We start from the raw sequence: 21,417 nt of genomic DNA on the forward strand, positions 1-21,417 counted from the left end.
TTAATGCACCTTGATAAAATAAATGGCATATCTGTTTGAAATATTTACAGATACATTAATGCATACCTGTGCCAATCTTTATGAGTGGTTTGCTCATGTCTTCAAAGCCAGTCATTTGAGGAAAATTCTAGTGTGTGTCCTAGTGATGACGCAGTGGAATATCCTAGTGATGTCTCCATCCCAGTCCTGGTTGCCACCTCACTTGCCTTTTGTGAGGATAGGATAAATAATGGAAAGATTGCCCAGTGAGTAAGATGCATCTTTTATGGACTGACTCCTCTTTTATTTGCCCTTTCTCTCTCTCTCTTCTCTTTCTTTCGCTCTCTTTCTTCACATTCCCTCTATTTCCAGGTGGAACAATTCAAACAGGACCCCAGCCCCTCCAAGTGCCTGCACTCAATATTCAATGTAGACACAGGAGATGAGATTCTGTCCTACAATGACTACCATCACCTACAGGTACACCCTCTCACAAACATTGGCAGCGTTGATGCTGCGTAGGGCAAAAACCCTATACTGTAGATAACGAATGATGTCCGAACGGATTCCGGGTTTTACGTTTTTAAATACCACCTCCCTGTCTCCCTCTGTCAGATTGATGCATTGTCCCTGTTCCTGCTCTATTTGGTGGAGATGATCTGCTCCGGCCTCCAGATCATCTACAACACGGATGAGGTACGGCCTACTGGCCTCGTCACATGACCTCTCGCTCAGCACGACTCTTACACAACATGGCTTCTTCATAGTGATTAGACAGGTTGATAATACTTTATTGATCCCCAAGGGGAAACCCTGTGTCAGCAGTGAGCCGAAAGAAACACACAGACAAGACTATAAACAAAGCAAACAAAGAAAGCTCATGTGTGCCAAAGTCCCTGATGCAGTCAATCGTAATAGTAGAGGCAGCAGTTGTTAAAGGTGCATGCGTCTTTAGAAACGCAACAATTTAAATGTGATGATTTGATGACTATATAACAGATGGCAAATTCATTACACCTGCCTCTCGACATACACTAACTTATTCGGCACCCTTTTTCATTAGTGAGCAAGTGATTGAGTGGAGGCATGGTGAAGCATACAGCTAAAGTAATAGTAACTAATTCGTTATAGTGGTACTTTAAAGTGGCTGCAGCAGTAGTGCTGTTAATTCTCTGTCTCCTGCTTTTTATAGCCCTTTGGGAGATTTGAAATTCATTAATTCAATCTCTTAATTCACTTGTCTGCTCACTGGGAGCTTTACTTTTGGGCACAGGGGTGAAATTATTGCCTTCAGAAAAAGCTTTTGTTTATCCAGACTTATCTTCAAAAATAGAGTTGTTCTAGAACAGTATGCCGTGATGCAATTACAGTGAACATGCACTTTGTTTGCAGCAAAGGACACCCTCACATTATAAAAGTTGTGTTTATTTTCTCCCAAAGGCAAACCAATTGCCTGTGTAGCTTCAATGGGGCCAGCCCTATTTGCAAAGCAGACCCAATTTGCACGTTTAAACAGTGCTTATTGAGCTGCATAATACAAGTAGAGAGCATGAACATGAAATCAACGAGCATGCATCCTTTTATTAATCTACATCAGAACAAATAAGCAGGAAATAGGACTCTTAATGTGTGTTATTTCTGCACCTTATTTAAATGATAACAAAATAATCTAATTCGTCCGATTTTGGTTCTTAGCAGTCGTTCAGTATATTTTCCTGACTGGAATTTCAATTCAATTGAATCTTCATTGCAGTATTAATACAGGTAGATGCTTTGTATGTTTGTGTGTGTGTGTTTTGTGTATGCGTCCATTTGTGACCGTAACATTCATTAAGATACTATCAAGATACCAGAAAGATCTTCCATTGTTAAGAGAAATGGAAAAGTCACGTGCTTCATTATCTAAATATTGAAAGAGCGTGGGTGACGGAGAGGAACAAAATGGGACAGTTTGAGGACATGTGGTGGAGAGTAGGGAAGGCACTGGAGATAGGGGTGAGAACAGGTGGGCCTGAGCAGGTGTGATGTCGTTGATGTTTGTATGTGTCTGTATGTTGTCTTTTCTAAGTGTATGTTGTTGTATTGTTAAAATAAAAAATAAATTTAAAAAAAGAAGCCAGAAAGAGCCTTACAATAATCATTCTACTCAATCCCCAAGTAAAATAACCCACAATGTCCCTATTTCAGTGGCTCTATTTCGTTCCCTGTCTTCCCTCCTTGCCTGTCCCATTTTTGTACGCTTTATGGCCTCTCTGTTTCCCTCACTTTAAATTAAAACTGTTGTCAGTCACATCTCCCCTGGTACTTTAAAAACATTTCTTCATGGCCTCGACGTCATCATTTAAATATTTTCTGAGTGTCCTTCTCTCCTGTAGTCTCATTCTGCTGCATAGAGGAGAGTCATTCCTTGATCAAGATGAAATTAAGGACATGATTTTGACTACCCATGTGACTGGGTGATGTTTGTCTTTTAATTTGCAGCACACAAATGTTAATGACATCAATGGCAAAATGTGTGTGTGTTTTTTCTACTGAATATTTGCATGAAATGGGAGTTACTGGAGAATAGTTTATTCCATTTAACTTCTGAAGAATGTATTCACATTTATGTGACCCCTTCTTTTGACAATATGATGACACAGTACAGTATACAGTGCATTCGGAAAGTTTTCAGACCCCTTGACTTTTTCCACATTTTGTTACGTTACATCATTATTCAAAAAATGTATGAAATATTTTTTTTCTCTCATCAGTCTACCAACAATACCCCATAATGACAAAGCGAAAACTGTTTTTTTTTTATGTTTGTAAATTAATTAAAAATAAAAAACAGAAATATGAGACTCAAAATTGAGCTCAGGAGCATCCTATTTCCATTGATCACCCTTGAGATGTTTCTGCAACTTGATTGAGACCACCTGTGGAAAATTCAATTGATTTGATTTGGAAAGGCACACATCTAACAATATAGGGTGCCACAGTTGACAGTGCATGTCAGAGCAAAAATCAAGCCATGAGGTGGAAGGAATTGTCCAGAGAGCTCGGACCGGAATGTGTCGACGCGCAGGTTTGGGGAAGGGTACCAAACAATCTCTGCAGCATTGAAGGTCCCCAAGAACCTGGCCTCAATCATTCTTAAATGGAAGAAGTTTGGAACCACTAAGACTCTTCTTAGAGTTGGCCGCCCGACCAATCGAGGGAGAAGGGCCTTAGTTAGGGATGTGACGAAGAACCCGGTGGTCACTCTGACAGAGCTCCAGAGTTCCTATGTGGAGATGGGAGAACAAACATTACAGTGGGGCAAAAAATAATTTAGTCAGCCACCAATTGTGAAAGACTGAGCCACGTTTCATCTTCAATGCCCTTGCTGATGGAAGGAGGTTTTCACTCAAAATCTCACGATACATGGCCCCATTCATTCTTTCCTTTACACGGATCAGTCGTCCTGGTCCCTTTGCAGAAAAACAGCCCCAAAGCATGATGTTTCCACCCCTATGCTTCACAGTAGGTATGGTGTTCTTTGGATGTAACTCATCATTCTTTGTCCTCCAAACACGACGAGTTGAGTTTTTACCAAAAAGTTATATTTTGGTTTCATCTGACCATATGACATTCTCCCAATCTTCTTCTGGATCATCCAAATGCACTTCAGACGGGCCTGGAAATGTACTGGCTTAAGCAGGGGTACACGTCTGGCAGTGCAGGATTTGAGTCCCTGGCGGCGTAGTGTGTTACTGATGGTAGGCTTTGTTACTTTGGTCCCAGCTCTCTGCAGGTCATTCACTAGGTCCCCTCGCGTGGTTCTGGGATTTTTGCTCACCGTTATTGTGATCATTTTGACCCCACGGGGTGAGATCTTGCGTGGAGCCCCAGATCGAGGGAGATTATCAGGGGTCTTGTATGTCTTCCATTTCCTAATAATTGCTCCCACAGTTGATTTCTTCAAACCAAGCTGCTTACCTATTGCAGATTCAGTCTTCCCAGCCTGGTGCAGGTCTACAATTTTGTTTCTGGTGTCCTTTGACAGCTCTTTGGTCTTGGCCATAGTGGAGTTTGGAGTGTGACTGTTTGAGGTTGTGGACAGGCGTCTTTTATACTGATAACAAGTTCAAACAGGTGCCATTAATACAGGTGAGTGGAGGACAGAGGAGCCTCTTAAAGAAGAAGTTACAGGTCTGTGAGAGCCAGAAATCTTGCTTGTTTGTAGGTGACGAAATACATATTTTCCACCATAATTTGCTAATAAATTCATTCAAAATCCAACAATGTGATTTTCTGGATATTTTTTTTCTAATTTTTGTCTGTCATAGTTGAAGTGTACCTATGATGAAAATTACAGGCCTCATCTTTTTAAGTGGGAGAACTTGCACAATTGGTGGCTGACTAATTACTTTTTTGCCCCACTGTATATCCAAGATGGCGTAGCAGTCAGACGTCTTTGTCTTGTCCCGTCCCATGTGTATATATATATTTTTCTTAGCGTTCATATTTGTCCTAATCCTCAACTTCAAAATACTCTCCTGCAACCCGCCTCACCCAATGTAGTGTGGATCTGTTTTTTTCGCCTAAACTATTTATATTTCCCTCTGAAATGGAATACCTCAACTGAAGCTAGCTAGCTAACAGCTATCAGTCAGCTAAACACTGCTAGCGGTCATCAGCTAACCTTTAGCTCGAAAAGCTCTCGCCAGTTCGTACAACGCGTTTCAAACCAGAGCATACCGGACCTATTTTTCTCTCCATATCCCCGAATTCCTACCACAAACTCTGAACCTTTTCATCTGGGTCATCACAGCTAGCTAACCGCAACCCGGGTTGACTACTCCTGGCTAATGTTTCCGTCCCGGAGCTAGCACCAACTAGCCTGAAGCTAGCACATGCTAGACCCATCTCCCGGCTCACTCCTGGGCTACAATATCCGGACTCCTTCCACTGCCGGTACGGGGCACGGAACCCCACCGATCCTCTACGACTGGAATACCGACATAATCTGCCAGAGGATTCCAAGCTTGATGCTCTCAATCTCACACAAACTATCAATGAACCTCACAGGTACAACTCCAAATCCGTTAACACGGGCACCCACATAGATGTCATCCTAACTAACTCGCCCTCCAAATACACCTCTGCTGTTTTCAATCAAGATCTCAGTGATCACTGCCTCATTGCTTGCATCCGTAATGGGTCTGCGACCAAACGACCACCCCTCATCACTGTCAAACGCTGACTAAAACACTTCTGCGAGCAGGCCTTTCTAATCGACCTCGCCAGGGTATCCTGGAATGACATTGACCTCATCCCGTCAGTAGATGATGCCTGGCTATTCTTTAAAAGTGCCTTCCTCACCATCTTAAATAAGCATGCCCCATTCAAAAAATGTAGAACTAAAAATTGTCCTTGGTTCACTCCAGACCTGTCTGCCCTTGACCAGCACAAAAACATCCTGTGGCGTTCTGCGTTTGCATCGAACAGCCCCCGTGATATGCAACTTTTCAGGGAAGTCAGGAACAAATATACACAGGCAGTTAGGAAAGCTAAGGCTAGCTTTTTCAAACAGAAATCTACATTCTGTAGTACTAACTGAAAAAAGTTCTGGGACACTGTAAAGTCCATGGAGAATAAGAGCACCTCCTCCCAGCTGCCCACTGCTCTGAGGCTAGGAAACACTGACACCACTGATAAATCCACTATAATTGAGAATTTTGATAAGCATTTCTCTACGGCTGGCCATGCTTTCCACCCACCTGGCTAACCCTACCCCGGTCAACTGCATGGCACTCTCCACAGCAACTCGCCAAAGCCCCCACCATTTTTCCTTTACCCAAATCCAGAGAGCTGATGTTCTGAAAGAGCTGCAAAATCTGGACCCCTACAAATCAGACGGGCTAGACAATATGGACCCTCTCTTTCTAAAATTATCTGCCGAAATTGTTGCAACCCCTATTACTAGCCTGTTCAACCTCTTTTTCATATCGTCTGAGATTCCCAAAGATTGGAAATCTGCCACGGTCATCCCCCTCTTCAAAGGGGGAGACACTCTAGACCCAAACTGCTACAGACCTATCCTACCCTGTCTTTCTAAGGTCTTCGAAAGCCAAGTTAACAAACAGATTACCGACCATTTAGAATCCCACCGTACCTTCTCCGCTATGCATACTGGTTTCAGAGCTGGTCATGGGTGCACCTCAGGCACGCTCAAGGTCCTAAACGACATCATAACCGCCATCTATAAGAGACATTACTTTGCAGCCATTTTCATCGACGTGGCCAAGGCTTTCAACTCTGTCAATCACCACATTCTTATCGGCAGACTCGACAGCCTTGGTTTCTCAAATGATTGCCTCGCCTGGTTTACCAACTACTTCTCAGACAGAGTTCACTGTGTCAAATCGGAGGGCCTGTTGTCCGGACCTCTGGCTGTCTCTGGGGGTGCCACAGGATTCAATCCTCAGGCCGACTCTCTTCTCTGTATACCTCAATAATGTTGCTCTTGCTGCTGGTGATTCTCTGATACACCTCTACGCAGACGACACCATTCTGTATACTTACTAACCTCCAGACGAGCTTCAATGCCATACAACTCTCCTTCCGTGGCTTCCAATTGCTCTTAAACGCAAGTAAAACTAAATGCATGCTATTCAACCGATCACTGCCCGCACCTGCTCGCCCGTCCAGCATCACTACTCTGGACGGCTCTGACTTAGAATATGTGGACAACTACAAATACCTAGGTGTCTGGTTAGACTGTGAACTCTCCTTCCAGACTCACATTAAGCATCTCACATCCAAAATTAAATCTAGAATTGGCTTCCTATATCTCAACAAAGCATCCTTCACTCATGCTGCCAAACATGCCCTCGTAAAACTGATCATCCTATCGATCCTCAACTTCGGTGATGCCATCTATAAAGTAGCCTCCAACACTCTACTCAACAAACTGGATGCAGTCTATCACAGTGCCATCTGTTTTGTCACCAAAGCCCTATACACTACCCACCATTGCGACCTGTACGCTCTTGTTGGTTGGCCCTCGCTTCATACTCGTCGCCAAACCCACTGGCTACAGGTTATCTACAAGTCTCTGCTAGGTAAAGCCCCACCTTATCTCAGCTCACTGGTCACCATAGCAGCACCCACTCGTAGCACGCGCTCCAGCAGGTATATCTCACTGGTCACCCCCAAAGCCAATTCCTCCTTTGGTCGTCTTTCCATCCAGTTCTCTGCTGCCAATGACTGGAACAAACTGCAAAAATCTCTGAAGCTGGAGACTCATATCTCCCTCACTAGCTTTAAGCACTAGCTTTAAGCACCAGCTGTCAGAGCAGCTCACAGATCACTGCACCTGTACATAGATGGGCTGTTTACAGATGGGCTATCTACCTACCTTATCCCCATACTGTATTTATTTATTTATCTTGCTCCTTTGCACCCCAGTATCTCTACTTGCACATTCATCTTCTGCACATCTAAAATTCCAGTGTTTTAATTGCTATATTGTAATTACTTCGCTACCATGACCTATTTATTGCCTTAACTCCCTTATCTTACCTCATTTGCACTCACTGTATATATACTTTTTGTTTTATTTTGTTCTACTGTATTATTGACTATGTTTTGTTTATTCCATGTGTAACTCTGTGTTGTTGTATGTGTCGAATTGCTATGCTTTATCTTGGCCAGGTCGCAGTTGCAAATGAGAATTTGTTCTCAACTAGCCTACCTGTTAAATAAAGGTGAAAAAAAACATCTCTGCAGTACCACCAATCGGGCGTTTATGGTAGAGTGGCCACTCTTCAGTAAAAGGCACGTGACAGCCCACTTGGAGTTTGCCAAAAGACACCTAAAGACTCTCAGACCATGAGGAACAAGAGTCTCTGGTCGGATGAAACCAAGATTGAACTATTTGACCTGAATGTCAAGCGCCACGTCTGGAGGAAACCTGTCTCCATCCCTACGGTGAAGCATGGTGGTGGCAGCATCATGTGTGGGGATGTTTTTCAGCGGCAGGGACTGGGAGACTAGTCAGTATCGAGAGAAAGATGAATGGAGCAAAGTACAGAGAGATCCTTCATGAAAACCTTCTCCAGAGTGCTCAAGACCTCAGACTGGGTCGAAGGTTCACCTTCAAACAAGACAACGACCCTAAGCACACAGCCAAGACAATGCAGTAGTGGCTTCGGGACAAGTCTCTGAATATCCTTGAGTGGCCCAGCCAGAGCCGGACTTGAACCCAATCGAACATTTCTGGAGAGACCTGAAAATACCTGTGCAGCAACGCTCCCCATCCAACCTGACAGAGCTTGAGAGGGTCTGCAGAGAAGAATGAGAAACTTCCCAAATACAAGGTGTACCAAGCTTGTAGCGTAATCCCCAAGAAGACTTGAGGCTGTAATCTCTGCCAAAGGTGTTTCAACAAAGTACTGAGTAAAGGGTCTGAATCCTTATGTAAATGTGATATTTCTGTTTTTTATTTTTTTTAATACTTTTGCAAAAAATAATATTTTTATTTGCTTTGTCATTATGGGGTATTGATGAGGAAAAAAACAATTGAATTCATTTTCGAATAAGGCTGTTACGTAACAAAATGGAAAAACTCCAGAGCCTTGAATACTTTCCAAATGCACTGTAATTCTAGGGAGAAAGCGTTCTATGTTGAGATTGAAAGATTTCGCTAGAGATTCATGTGACATTGTTGTGTTTTCTACCCCTGCAGGTATCGTTCATCCAGAATCTGGTATTCTGTGTAGAGAGGGCATACAGAGTGCCTGACTTTGGCATGTGGGAGAGAGGGAGCAAGTACAACAATGGAAGCACTGAATTGCACTCCAGGTCTGTTTTTCCTCCTCTAGTGAATACATTGATTTATAAAGATATGAATACACTGCTTGACACAGTCTCCACACACATAATGTGTTCACCTCTCCACAAAAACAAAGAGAGTATATTTCCATCAGAGTTTTTAGGGTAGTCAAGGCTAAGGGGAGACCGTGCATGTCGATGGCCTATCATTCGAGCTGTAGATCTGCCTCTCCCTCTCTTAAGACCTCAATAATGATTCTGTTTCCTCTGTCCCTTATCTCTGGAAAACATTGTTTTCTCCTAAAGAATGCATGAAAATTGGTTGCAACTTACCACCATTTTCTATAGATAAACTATAGACATTGCATTCTATACAGACAATAATTTGGCAACCTAGTTCGTTAGTCAAATTCAGACTGACTGCTTTCTAGTTCAGTTTCCATAATACACATTAATAGGCAAAACAATTGCGGGGGCAGAATCACAACTTTACATGCAGTAACTTTCTGAGTTCATTATCTCAATGCGGAGTCATTCACCGAGTTTCAGGCGCATTTACAATGGGGGGAAAAAACCGTTCCATTAACTTGGTGTACCAGATTGCCGATGGAGACGTAGTGCCTGTGTGTGTCACAGAAAGCTGTGATAAATGCCTTCATCTAGAGTTTTAAATCATGACATTCAAGCTCAGCTGAAAGGAAAATGGAAGTCATTATAAAACAATGTTAATGTCATCAAGCCTAGACGGTATTGAGTTTGTGCAAAAATGTCTACGCTTTAGTCCTATCGAGCACTTGGATTATCCTGTGGCAGTCTCTTACCAAGTAGAAGATAGCGCAACCAAATTATAGTAATTCTGTAGTAATATTTTGCTTCAAATGCATTCAAATGTATACTTGTTTACAGTATAAATGTAAGGCTCATTACAGGTCAAGGGATGTTAGTGTTGGGTGTCATGTGCCTTATACATAAGGGGTTCATAAAAAGTGTACCCAAACCCCCTTTTATAAAGTAACATATGCATGTTTGCGTGCATGTGACCTGGAGCTATGGAACAGAACAGAAAATGTGTAGCCTATGGTATTTCAATTATAAATACCATAGACAGTGCTTTCAGGTTTATATTGGGTTTCTAAAACATGTTCTTTCTTTTGCAGTTCTGTGGGGCTGGCCAAAGCTGCTCTCGAGGCTATCAATGGATTCAACCTGTTTGGGAATCAGGTATGTTTGATTCATTCTCCAACTTCATCCACGTTCTGTCTTGAGTCCCAGACATTGTCCTCGCTTACTCTGAAGATAAGAGTTTAGGATTTGAATGACCGAACTGGGTATTCACCTCTGGTGTAACAGCGTCTGATGCGTTAAGATTGCATTATAGATGGTGTGTAACTGATTTATACTTCAAATCGGGAGTCCCATTACATCACCATCCATCTTCAAGATCTTATAGATGATCATAGCACAACAGTTCTCAGAGAAATATTGAAATCGCCTGAAGACGGTGATGGAAATGTTCTGCGTGTGGAAAGGGAACCATACACTCGGGGGTTTTATTGAGTGGGCTTGTGTTGTACTCAGTGCTGACTAGCTAGATGCACTAATGGATTTGATGGATTACTGGTGTTCCCATTTCCTTGATTTCCTTGCTCCTTCTGGATCAGCCATTTGTAGGATTCATTTGTTTTGGAGTCTAGAGGAAGTAAAGACAGGAATGTGAACATCCGTTATATGGGCTAATGGATTGGAAAACTGAGAAACTTAGCATTCTTGTTTATTTCGAAATGGATTTCTTTCTGTTCCGTTTTGTTCGTTCGTGCACACAGCACAAAGCATTTCAATCAAATAAAGCACATCAACTTCATCGGCCTACACACAATACCCCATAATGTCAAAGTGGAATGATGTTTTTACATTTTTGTGCAAATTATTTAAAAATTAAAAGCTGAAATAAAAATAAAAAGAAGCAGCAAAACGTAGGACTACACTCAATTTGACTAGTCTGCACAGACCACATGCTCATGAAGAGAATACAGATTGGAAGCGCACACGCACGTTTCAGAGTTCTCTTAGAAATCAGAAATATTTAACCCCTTTGTTATGGCATGCTTACATGGGTTCAAGACTAAAAATGTAAGTTGAAAAATGTAATAATTGTGTGTAACATGATTTTTGAATGATTACCTATACCTCATCTCTGTACCCCACACATACAATTATCTGTAAGGTCCCTGAGTTGAGCCGTGAATTTCAAACACAGATTCAACCACAATGACCAGGGAGGCTTTACAAAGGGAACTTATTGAGAAAGCAGACATTAAATATCCCTTTGAGTATGGTTGCATTATTAATTACACTTTGGATGGTGTGTCGACATACCCAGTTTAGTGGAAATTTCCTGTATTTACCAAATCATGAGACCAAACCACCACACAAGTCAGAGTTATCATAAAGTCCATCTTTAATTATTTTGAGCTCCATCACAACCCTGTGACTCTCAGATCAATTCAGTGTCTATAAATGAATTATCTGAGAGTGCTTACACATTGCAACTGAGATCCTTTATAGCAAAGACACACATAGCCAGACAGCATTGGCTATAAATTATCGTTCAGCTTTGTCTCCTAAACTATGTTCTTATCTCGCTCTTGGTACCACTCAGGACCATAAAACAAAACCTCATCAACAGGCATATATCAAATACACCCCTCCTGGACAAGATCACAGAGACACAGTGACTGGCACACAGACATTGTGGAGCCAAGAGATAATTGGTTCCCCCTCAATCATCCCTTCACATGGTTTAAAAGATATGTTTACATATGAAGACAAGCTTGACCTCTCCCCTCTCTGCGGCCCAAGTAACTGACCCCAGGACAGAGAAAGGATAACTGCAAATGGCCACCACTATAGTACAACAAGATACATTCTAAATGAGAAGTAACTCACAAGCATATAATGAAAATAAAACATCTTATCTATGTTACCCAGCTATTCTGATTAATCCCCAACACCAGTCACTACAAAGATAAAGGTGTCCTCCCTAACTCAGTTGCCAGAGAGGAAGAAACCGCTCAAGGATTTCACCATGCCAATGGTGACTTTAAAACAATTACAGTGTAATGGCTGTGATAGGAGAGAACTGAAGATGGATCAACAATATTGTAGTTAGTCCACAATTCTAACCCAATTGACAGAGTGAAAATAAGGAAGCCTGTACAGAATAAAAAAATATTCCAAAACACGTATCCTGTTTGCAACAAGGTGCTAAAGTAATACTGCAAAAATGTTGTAAAGCAATTAACCATTTGTCCTGAATACAAAGTGTTATGTTTGGGGCAAATCCAATACAACACATTACTATGTTACAGGTATGCTTGTAATCGTTCAGGATAGTTTTTTTCCCCGGATAAAAAAGAAAGAAACAGGCAAATAAAAAAAGCTTAGCACAGGCAAAATCCTAAAGGAAAACCTGGTTCAGTCTGCTTTCCACCAGACACTGGGAGATGAATTCACCTTTCAGCAGGACAATAACCTAAAACACTGGGCCAAATCTACACTGGAGTTCCTTACCATTAAGACAGTGAATGTTTCTGAGTGGCCGAGTTACAGTTTTGACTTAAATCTGCTTGAAAAGACCTGAAAATGGTTGTTTATGATCAATAACCAATTTCAAAGAGCTTGAAGAATCTTTGAAAAGTATAATGGGAAAATGTTGCCCAATCGAGGTGTGGACAGCTCTTAGAGATATACTCTGAAAGACTCCCTCTGTAATCGCTACCAAAGGAGATTCCAACATGTAGGGGGTTGAGTACTTACAGTTGAAGTCGGAAGTTTACATACACTTATGTTGGAGTCCATTACAACTCATTTTTCAACCACTCCACAAATTTCTTGTTAACAAACTATAGTTTTGGCAAGTCGGTAGAACATCTACTTTGTGCATGACACAAATAATTTTTCCAACAATTGTTTACAGACAGATTTTTTCACTTATAATTCACTGTATCACAATTCCAGTGGGTCAGAAGTTGACATACACTAAGTTCACTGTGCCTTTTAAACAGCTTGGAAAATTCCAGAAAATGATATCATGGCTTTAGAAGCTTCTGAAAGGCTAATTGACATAATTTGAGTCAATTGGAGGTGTACCTGTGGCTGTATTTCAAGGCCTACCTTTAAACTCAGTGCCCCTTTGCTTGACATTATGGGATAATCAAAAGAAATCAGCCAAGAACTCAGTCAGACCTCCACAAGTCAGGTTCATCCTTGGGAGCAATTTCCAAATGCCTGAAGGTACGTTCATCTGTACAAACAATAGTACACAAGTACAAACACCATGGGACCACGAAGCCGTCATACCGCTCAGGAAGGAGACGCGTTCTGTCTCCTAGAGATGAACGTACCTTTGTGCGAAAAGTGCAAATCAATCCCAGAACAACAGCAAACGACCTTGTGAAGATGCTGGAGGAAACAGGTACAAAAGTATCTATATCCACAGTAAAACGAGTCCTATATTGACATAACTTGAAATGCCGCTCAGCAAGGAAGAAGCCACTGCTCCAAAACCGCCATTAAAAAAAAGCCAGACTACGGTTTGCAACTGCACATGGGGACAAAGATCAAACTTTTTGGAGAAATGTCCTCTGGTCTGATGAAACAAAAATAGAACTGTTTGGCCATAATGACCATCGTTATGTTTGGAGGAAAAAGGGGGAGGCTTGCAAGCCGAAGAACACCATCCCAACCGTGAAGGACGGGGGTGGCAGCATCATGTTGTTGGGGTGCTTTCCTGCAGGAGGGACTGGTGCACTTCACAAAATAGATGACATCACGAGGAAGAGAAATTATGTGGATATATTGAAGCAACATCTCAAGACATCAGTCAGGAAGTGAAAGCTTGGTCGCAAATGGGTCTTGCAAATGGACAATGACCCCAAGCATACTTCCAAAGTCGTGGCAAGATGGCTCAAGGACAATAAAGTCAAGGTATTGGAATGGCCATCACAAAGCTCTGACCTCAATCCTATATAAAATTTGTGGGCAGAACTGAAAAGCGTGTGCGAGCATGGATGCCTACAAACCTGACTCAGTTACACCAGCTCTGTCAGGAGGAATGGGCCAAAATTCACCCAACTTATTGTGGGAAGCTTGTGGAAAGCTACCCAAAACGTTTGACCCAAGTTAAACAATTTCAAGGCAATGCTACCAAATACTAATTGAGTGTGTGTAAACTTCTGACCCACTGGGAATGTGATGAAATAAATAAAAGCTGAAATAAATCATTCTCTCTACTATTATTGTGACATTTCATATTCTTAAAATAAGGTGGTGATCCCAACTGACCTAAAACAGGGATCTTTTACTAGGATTAAATGTCAGGAATTGTGAAAAACTGAGTTTAAATGTATTTGGCTAAGGTGTATGTAAACATCCGACTTCATCTGTATCTAATCAATATATATTGTTTTATTTTTCATAATGTAGATTGTTGACAAAAATCATATTAAATCCATTTTAATCCCGCTTTGTAACAAGGGGTGTGAATACTTTCTGAAGTCACCTTATGATTGCTATAGTCTCTTTTGCTACTATTATCAGTGATTTAATGATGTGCTCTTCTCCTTAGCCGCCCCCTTCATCTAATTAATCCACAGCCAATGATGTTAAATTGACTCATTGATGATCAGAGTTTTAGATTAAACTCTGTGCCCCACTGGGTTTGGTTCCTGTCATTAGGCAGTAGTATAGTAGTGGCTGGTGTGTGGGCTGCTGTGTGGCCCACGTTGGGGATGGAGTGGCTATGAGTCATCACATAGGTTATTAATGATGGCCTGCTCTCAGTGCCCCTCTGACTTCTTTTAGATGTTCAACTGAGAATAAGCCATGATCAGTGACTCTCCCCTACTGTGTTCCTTAGAGGCAACAGCCAATCAATGACTAGCCAGAGCACAATGGTCGAGCGGGAGCCAATCACTAACTTTACCCAACTTTTATGTGTGGGTTGTCAACTTCTAAAGTGACTGCCTGTTTCACAGCAAAATGTGGAGTGCTGTCAATAAAGGTATGATCCTAAGAAGCGTAGGTCACAGTGGAGACCACGTTCTGTGCTGTCACAATCATTTACATCCCATTCCACCAAACCCTGCAGTATGTACACTAAATCACTAAAGCAGGCCTGATGAGAGTCACTCTGATGGCTAAAAGCTTAGGTTGGCTTGTTTGAAAGCAGCATACATAATGCATTGTGCAGAAGCAGCTTAGTATGTTTTTTCTTTACTTTAATGTGAACATGGTTGAGGTGTTGGTGAAGAAACGTGTCCAGGAACATTTGTAGCATACATTTGTGAGGTGTGTTAATCCAAAAATGGCACAGTCAACTAACCCAGAAAAAGCACTCAGGCCCTCATCTCAACAGAGGGGCTTGTGGGTAGGTAATCATACCGTAGGTAAAGAGTTTGCAGTCTAACAACATGATGTGGTATCGAGGTGATTGGATGGCCCTTCATGGTTGGAGTGCCCCCGCACTGTGCTCAAAGCATAGAAAAACACAATGCTTTTTTAGCTTTGTACCCAAAAATATCAAATGGTTGTGCAATATTGGGTCTTTTGTAAGAATACGGTTATAATATTGCTGCTTTCAAAGCTGGTTTTGCTCTGCAGAGGCGGCAGGTGAGATGTTGGAGGCTCTGAGTGTGTGGCTTTCATTTAAATGGTTAGTGGCCAGCACTTCATCCTCCGAGCTGAATTCACAGTAACATAAACAAACAGGTCTTCTGTACATGTCTGTACGTGTGTCCGTGCGTGAGCGACTGTCAAAATCAAATCATATCAAATGGTGTTGGTCACACACATATTTAGCAGATGTTATTGCGGGTGTAGCGAAATGCTTGTGTTCATGGTTGTGACATTTGATGTTGTTTCCTGCATATTAAGGCTTCTTTTCAGAGAGCTAGTGGAAGTGGTGGTGACAGCTGCAGTGCGACAGGCCTATATCAGGACATGCTGGGAACAGCCAGTAGCTGCCATCCATGCCCTGCAGTCGCATGGCTCACTAGTGGCACTGTTCAAAGGCACGGACGGAAACAAATGCTCGAAAAGGGAATAAATATAAATATGTCCTAGATGTTTTGAGTTCTGCTTGCCTGTGAAAAGTCGGGTGTTCGAACAGGTTCGCCAAATGCATTATGTCCAAACATGGTAGCATGCAGGCTACGTTGAATCTTGCATAGTGACAATACGGAAGCGCTACAATTTTCATCCACAACGAAACAGTGTCAGACCTCGTCTGACCCACATCAACCTAACAACCACCAGTGAACATGACTCTTGTCATCTCTGTTGTTCTGCAGGGTTGCTCTTGGTCTGTCATCTTCGTGGACCTGGATGCCCACAACAGGAACAGACAGACACTGTCCTCCCTCCTACCCAGAGAATCCAGGTCCCACGTGAGTAAAGATAATTAAACCACTCATTACTAAATACCACTCTGTGCCATTATGATGTATTGGCTCAGTGACCAGTCCAATCTCCCAGTTCACCAGTAAAGAGAGGAATAATCATTTTTCTCCGGTAGTAAGAGCAACTAGACAGAAAAGTGCTCCTGTAAATCAATTGGTTTAATTAGGGGAAATGGAAGAAATGCATTGGAGCTACAACGTGGGCTAATGGGAGAGAGAAGTGGGGATGGAGTGAGAGAGAGGTGGGGATGGAGTGAGAGAGAGGTGGGGATGGAGTGAGAGAGAGGTGGGGATGGAGTGAGAGAGAGGTGGGGATAGAGTGAGAGAGAGGTGGGGATAGAGTGAGAGAGAGGTGGGGATAGAGTGAGAGAGAGGTGGGGATGGAGTGAGAGAGAGGTGGGGATGGAGTGAGAGAGAGGTGGGGATGGAGTGAGAGAGAGGTGGGGATGGAGTGAGAGAGAGGTGGGGATGGAGTGAGAGAGAGGTGGGGATGGAGTGAGAGAGAGGTGGGGATGGAGTGAGAGAGAGGTGGGGATGGAGTGAGAGAGAGGTGGGGATGGAGTGAGAGAGAGGTGGGGATGGAGTGAGAGAGAGGTGGGGATGGAGTGAGAGAGAGGTGGGGATGGAGTGAGAGAGAGGTGGGGATGGAGTGAGAGAGAGGTGGGGAAAGAGTGAGAGAGAGGTGGGGATGGAGTGAGAGAGGTGGGGATGGAGTGAGAGAGAGGTGGGGATGGAGTGAGAGAGAGGCTGCGGAAGAAGGAGGTGAAGGGATGAAGGGAGTACAGTACAAGGCTTATTTATGCAAGTAAAACATTGAGCATCTTAATTATATATGAGTCTCTGACTAATATGTTATTAAATGTCAGCTTCTTTAATGTTGAAAAGTGGCCATTAGCAGAGAGAGAGAGAGTGGGTCCCTTAGTCTCTTAACCCTTTACTAACTGCCTGGAGACAGCTGGCACATGGGGGTGAAGGGTTTACTTAGCAAATTATCAAAAGCTGGCATCTGTTTAAATGTTACACATTTTGAAACCCCCTTTGAACCCTAAAACAGAATACGGACGCTGCCCTCCTGCCCTGCATCAGCTACCCTGCGTTCGCTGTGGATGACGACGCCCTCTACAGTCAGACCCTGGACAAGGTGGTGCGCAAGCTAAAGGGGAAGTATGGCTTCAAGCGCTTCCTGCGTGACGGCTACAGGACCGCCAATGAGGACAAGAACAGGAGACACTACAAACCGGCTGAGATGAAGGTATGTGGTTTAGTTTAAAAGCCAACCCTACAGACTAATTGTGATGACTAACATGCGCTACAGTGACTTGACTTTTTCCATTTCAGCTCTTAAAACCCCTTACACTCGTGGGAATTGGCCTATTATGGATAGGGCTAAATTGAAATGTTTCTTACATAAGAAATATGGAAAGCATATGCATGCAGTGGGGCAAAAAAGTATTTAGTCAGCCACCAATTGTGCAAGTTCTCCCACTTAAAAAGATGAGAGAGGCCTGTAATTTTCATCATAGGTACACTTCAACTATGACAGACAAAATGAGAAAAAAAAAATTTCCAAACGTTTTCTGTAAGTCTTCACAAGGTTTTCACACACTGTTGCTGGTATTTTGGCCCATTCCTCCATGCAGATCTCCTCTATAGCAGTGATGTTTTGGGGCTGTTGCTGGGCAACACGGACTTTCAACTCCCTCCAAAGATTTTCTATGGGGTTGAGATCTGGAGACTGGCTAGGTCACTCCAGGACCTTGAAATGCTTCTTACGAAGCCACTCCTTCGTTGCCCGGGCGGTGTGTTTGGGATCATTGTCATGCTGAAAGACCCAGCCACGTTTCATCTTCAATGCCCTTGCTGATGGAAAGAGGTTTTCACTCAAAATCTCAAGATACATGGCCCCATTCATTCTTTCCTTTACATGGATCAGTCGTCCTGGTCCCTTTGCAGAAAAACAGCCCCAAAGTATGATGTTTCCACCCCCATGCTTCACAGTAGGTATGGTGTTCTTTGGATGCAACTCAGCATTCTTTGTCCTCCAAACACGACGAGTTGAGTTTTTACCAAAAAGTTATATTTTAGTTTCATCTGACCATATGACATTCTCCCAATCTTCTTCTGGATCATCCAAATGCACTCTAGCAAACTTCAGACGGGCCTGGACATGTACTGGCTTAAGCAGGGGGACACATCTGGCACTGTAGGATTTGAGTCCCTGGCGGCGTAGTGTGTTACTGATGGTAGGCTTTGTTACTTTGGTCCCAGCTCTCTGCAGGTCATTCACTAGGTCCCCCCGTGTGGTTCTGGGATTTTTGCTCACTGTTCTTGTGATAATTTTGACCCCAAAGGGTGAGATCTTGCGTGGAGCACCAGATCGAGGGAGATTATCAGTGGTCTTGTATGTCTTCCATTTCCTAATAATTGCTCCCACAGTTGATTTCTTCAAACCAAGCTGCTTACCTATTGCAAATTCAGTCTTCCCAGCCTGGTGCAGGTCTACAATTTTGTTTCTGGTGTCCTTTGACAGCTCTTTGGTCTTGGCCATAGTGGAGTTTGGAGTGTGACTGTTTGAGGTTGTGGACAGGTGTCTTTTATACTGATAACAAGTTCAAACAGGTGCCATTAATACAGGCAACGAGTGGAGGACAGAGGAGCCTCTTAAAGAAGAAGTTACAGGTCTGTAAGAGCCAGAAATCTTGCTTGTTTGTAGGTGACCAAATACTTATTTTCCACTATAATTTGCAAATAAATTCATTAAACATCCTACAATGTGATTTTTCTGGATTTTTTTTTTCTCATTTTGTCTGTCATAGTTGAAGTGTACCTATGATGACAATTACAGGCCTCTCTCATATTTTTAAGTGGTAGAACTTGCACAATTGGTGGCTGACTAAATACTTTTTTTGCCCCACTGTGACAATGACAGAAATTAGAAGGGAACAGGAAATTATTATGGGGAAATGATTAGACTAAAGGTGAGGACACAACAGTTCAGTTTTATGTTCATTTTATATTTACTGTACTTTTCGCTGCATTTGTTCATAACAAATCAGAAAATTCTTTGGATACATTCAGTAACATGAAGATTCTTTTGAAAATTTGACAAGGGTTTGAGTGAGAGGTCTAACGTGTTTCCAAGTGGGGACACACCTCTCCAAAGTGTACACAGTTCCTAAGTAATTTCAATGCACTTTTATGACTCAAAGAAGAGTCTTCAACTATAAGGTGCTATTTTGATCTCTCCCAGCTGTGCCGTTAAGGAGCTAGAACAATCACACTTGTTAGTTGTTTTCTTTGGAGCACAGCCCTGCATCCCCACCCGCCTTTACACAATTACGATCCATTATACATCGCAATCTGGGTCAGGTTGGCATCATTTGAAAGCTTGTTCTACTGCCAAAGCTAAATTATAAAATATGATCTTACAGTCTTAGGCTTTCACTACAAATACAAATACTAGGGAATTCAGAGAAGCAGATGGTCATTTTGGTGTGCATTGAATGGAGACGCGGGATGCGTTCAGATGCGTGGTCCGCGGGCAAAGTTTCTTCACAAAACAACAAACAGGATCATTCTGTTCAGGACAACCCAGGATATAACACCACGTCATCTTCTAACTGCACATCAAACACGGTGATTGTAAATGTTGACACTATATATTACATGAGTTTTATGAGATGGAAATGTGAAGTGGACTCGGAGGTGTTTTGGATTGCCTGTCTTGACATCAAAGCGGTATTTCTTATAATTCTCAACGTCTCATCTGTAAAGTCCTCGTAATTTACAGAATTTCCCTCACTCGGACAACACCGTTTGCCAAAATAGCAAAATAACTTTAGCGGGAGCGATGAGGCAACTTCTTGTTGTGTTCAGTGCTCAAGTTCAGAACTGCTGTCAGTCAAAACCCATTCTGCGCTGTGAAGACACTGAGCTCCGACGTAATTTATAGCATGTTACTCTAAGGGAAAGGGGGATACCTAGTCAGTTGTACAACTGAATGCTTTCAACTGAAATGTGTCTTCCGCATTTAACCCAACCTCTCTGAATCCATAATCGACATCCATGTCTTCGGCGCCCGGGTAACAGTGTTTTTTTTAATGTATATATATATTTTTATTTCACCTTTATTTAACCAGGTACGCCAGTTGAGAACAAGTTCTAATTTACAACTGCGACCTGGCCAAGATGAAGCAAAGCAGTGCGACAAAAACAACACAGAGTTACACATAAACAAACGTACAGTCAAATAACTGCCTTGGAACACAGTGGCTGTGGTAGAGCATTAGATCAGTAACCGAAAGCCTTGCTCGGGGGCAGAACAACAGATTTTTACCTTGTCAGCTCAGGGATTCGATCCAGCAACCTTTCGGTTACTGGCTCAACGCTCTAACCACTAGGCTACCACAGCATTCCAATTTAGACGCTTATCAGTGCCCAAATCTACCATTGTCAACCCGTATGCGGATACGAGTGTAAAGGGTTTACCCAGTTTTTTTGTTTTCCTACGACAGAAGCCACACAATTGTGTCTGCTCTGCCGTTGATAAATCCCAACTGAAGGCATATTAACTTCAGGATTAGCTGCTGTTGCTGCAGAGTGTGAATTTGGAGCAGGGCAGCTACTTAACACTGAGCAAATCATTGCATTAGCCGCAGCACTGACCTCCCAGAATTAATGAGCTTGGATTCAACAGGGGGAAGCACAAAGGGAGGTAATATGGGAATAATCTGAGCCACTAAACTTTAAAGTTTCATTATAGGATGTAGAGTAGGTGCAATCAACAGGTCCCAGTCAACCCATTTCTTAATTGGAAGCTGGATATTACACTATAAAATGCCTCATGTGATAAATCATTTTGAAATCTCATCCATTACGGTAAGTAATGCAGTAGACCATTACATAACATTCTAGGATTGTATGGTTCTTTGCACATGCACAACCTCTTCTTGCTGCCCACTCAAAAAGCTAGAAGTCGCATGTGAGTGTATTGGATCACAATGGAAGTTGTACATCATATTCTTTATCTGCAATATGCTATTTCAGGTGGGAAGGCATTGATTGCAGGTTTATTCAATTTGAAAACACATAACTTGTTAAGAATTTTGAAATCCTGCAATGTTACCTATTACAAGTGAAGGAGGGCATCCTGTCGAACAATATAGAGTTTTACAGTCTGTGG

At 42.4% G+C, this 21,417-nt stretch overlaps 1 protein-coding gene across 4 annotated transcripts in view; it reads left to right on the forward strand.

The window, feature by feature from the left end:
• The window catches only part of LOC139411359 (phosphorylase b kinase regulatory subunit beta-like), an 81,911-nt gene that overhangs the window by 18,860 nt on the left and 41,634 nt on the right, over positions 1-21,417 (forward strand). For all 4 annotated transcript variants that reach the window (XM_071157629.1, XM_071157630.1, XM_071157631.1 and 1 more), the window contains 6 exons: positions 352-459; positions 595-675; positions 8,693-8,808; positions 9,936-9,999; positions 16,128-16,223; positions 17,290-17,487. In XM_071157629.1, the coding sequence (XP_071013730.1) occupies positions 352-459; positions 595-675; positions 8,693-8,808; positions 9,936-9,999; positions 16,128-16,223; positions 17,290-17,487 (663 nt within the window). The remainder of the gene's footprint in view (positions 1-351; positions 460-594; positions 676-8,692; positions 8,809-9,935; positions 10,000-16,127; positions 16,224-17,289; positions 17,488-21,417) is intronic.

Source organism: Oncorhynchus clarkii, chromosome 6, assembly GCF_045791955.1.
Source record: "Oncorhynchus clarkii lewisi isolate Uvic-CL-2024 chromosome 6, UVic_Ocla_1.0, whole genome shotgun sequence".
NCBI lineage: Eukaryota > Metazoa > Chordata > Actinopteri > Salmoniformes > Salmonidae > Oncorhynchus > Oncorhynchus clarkii.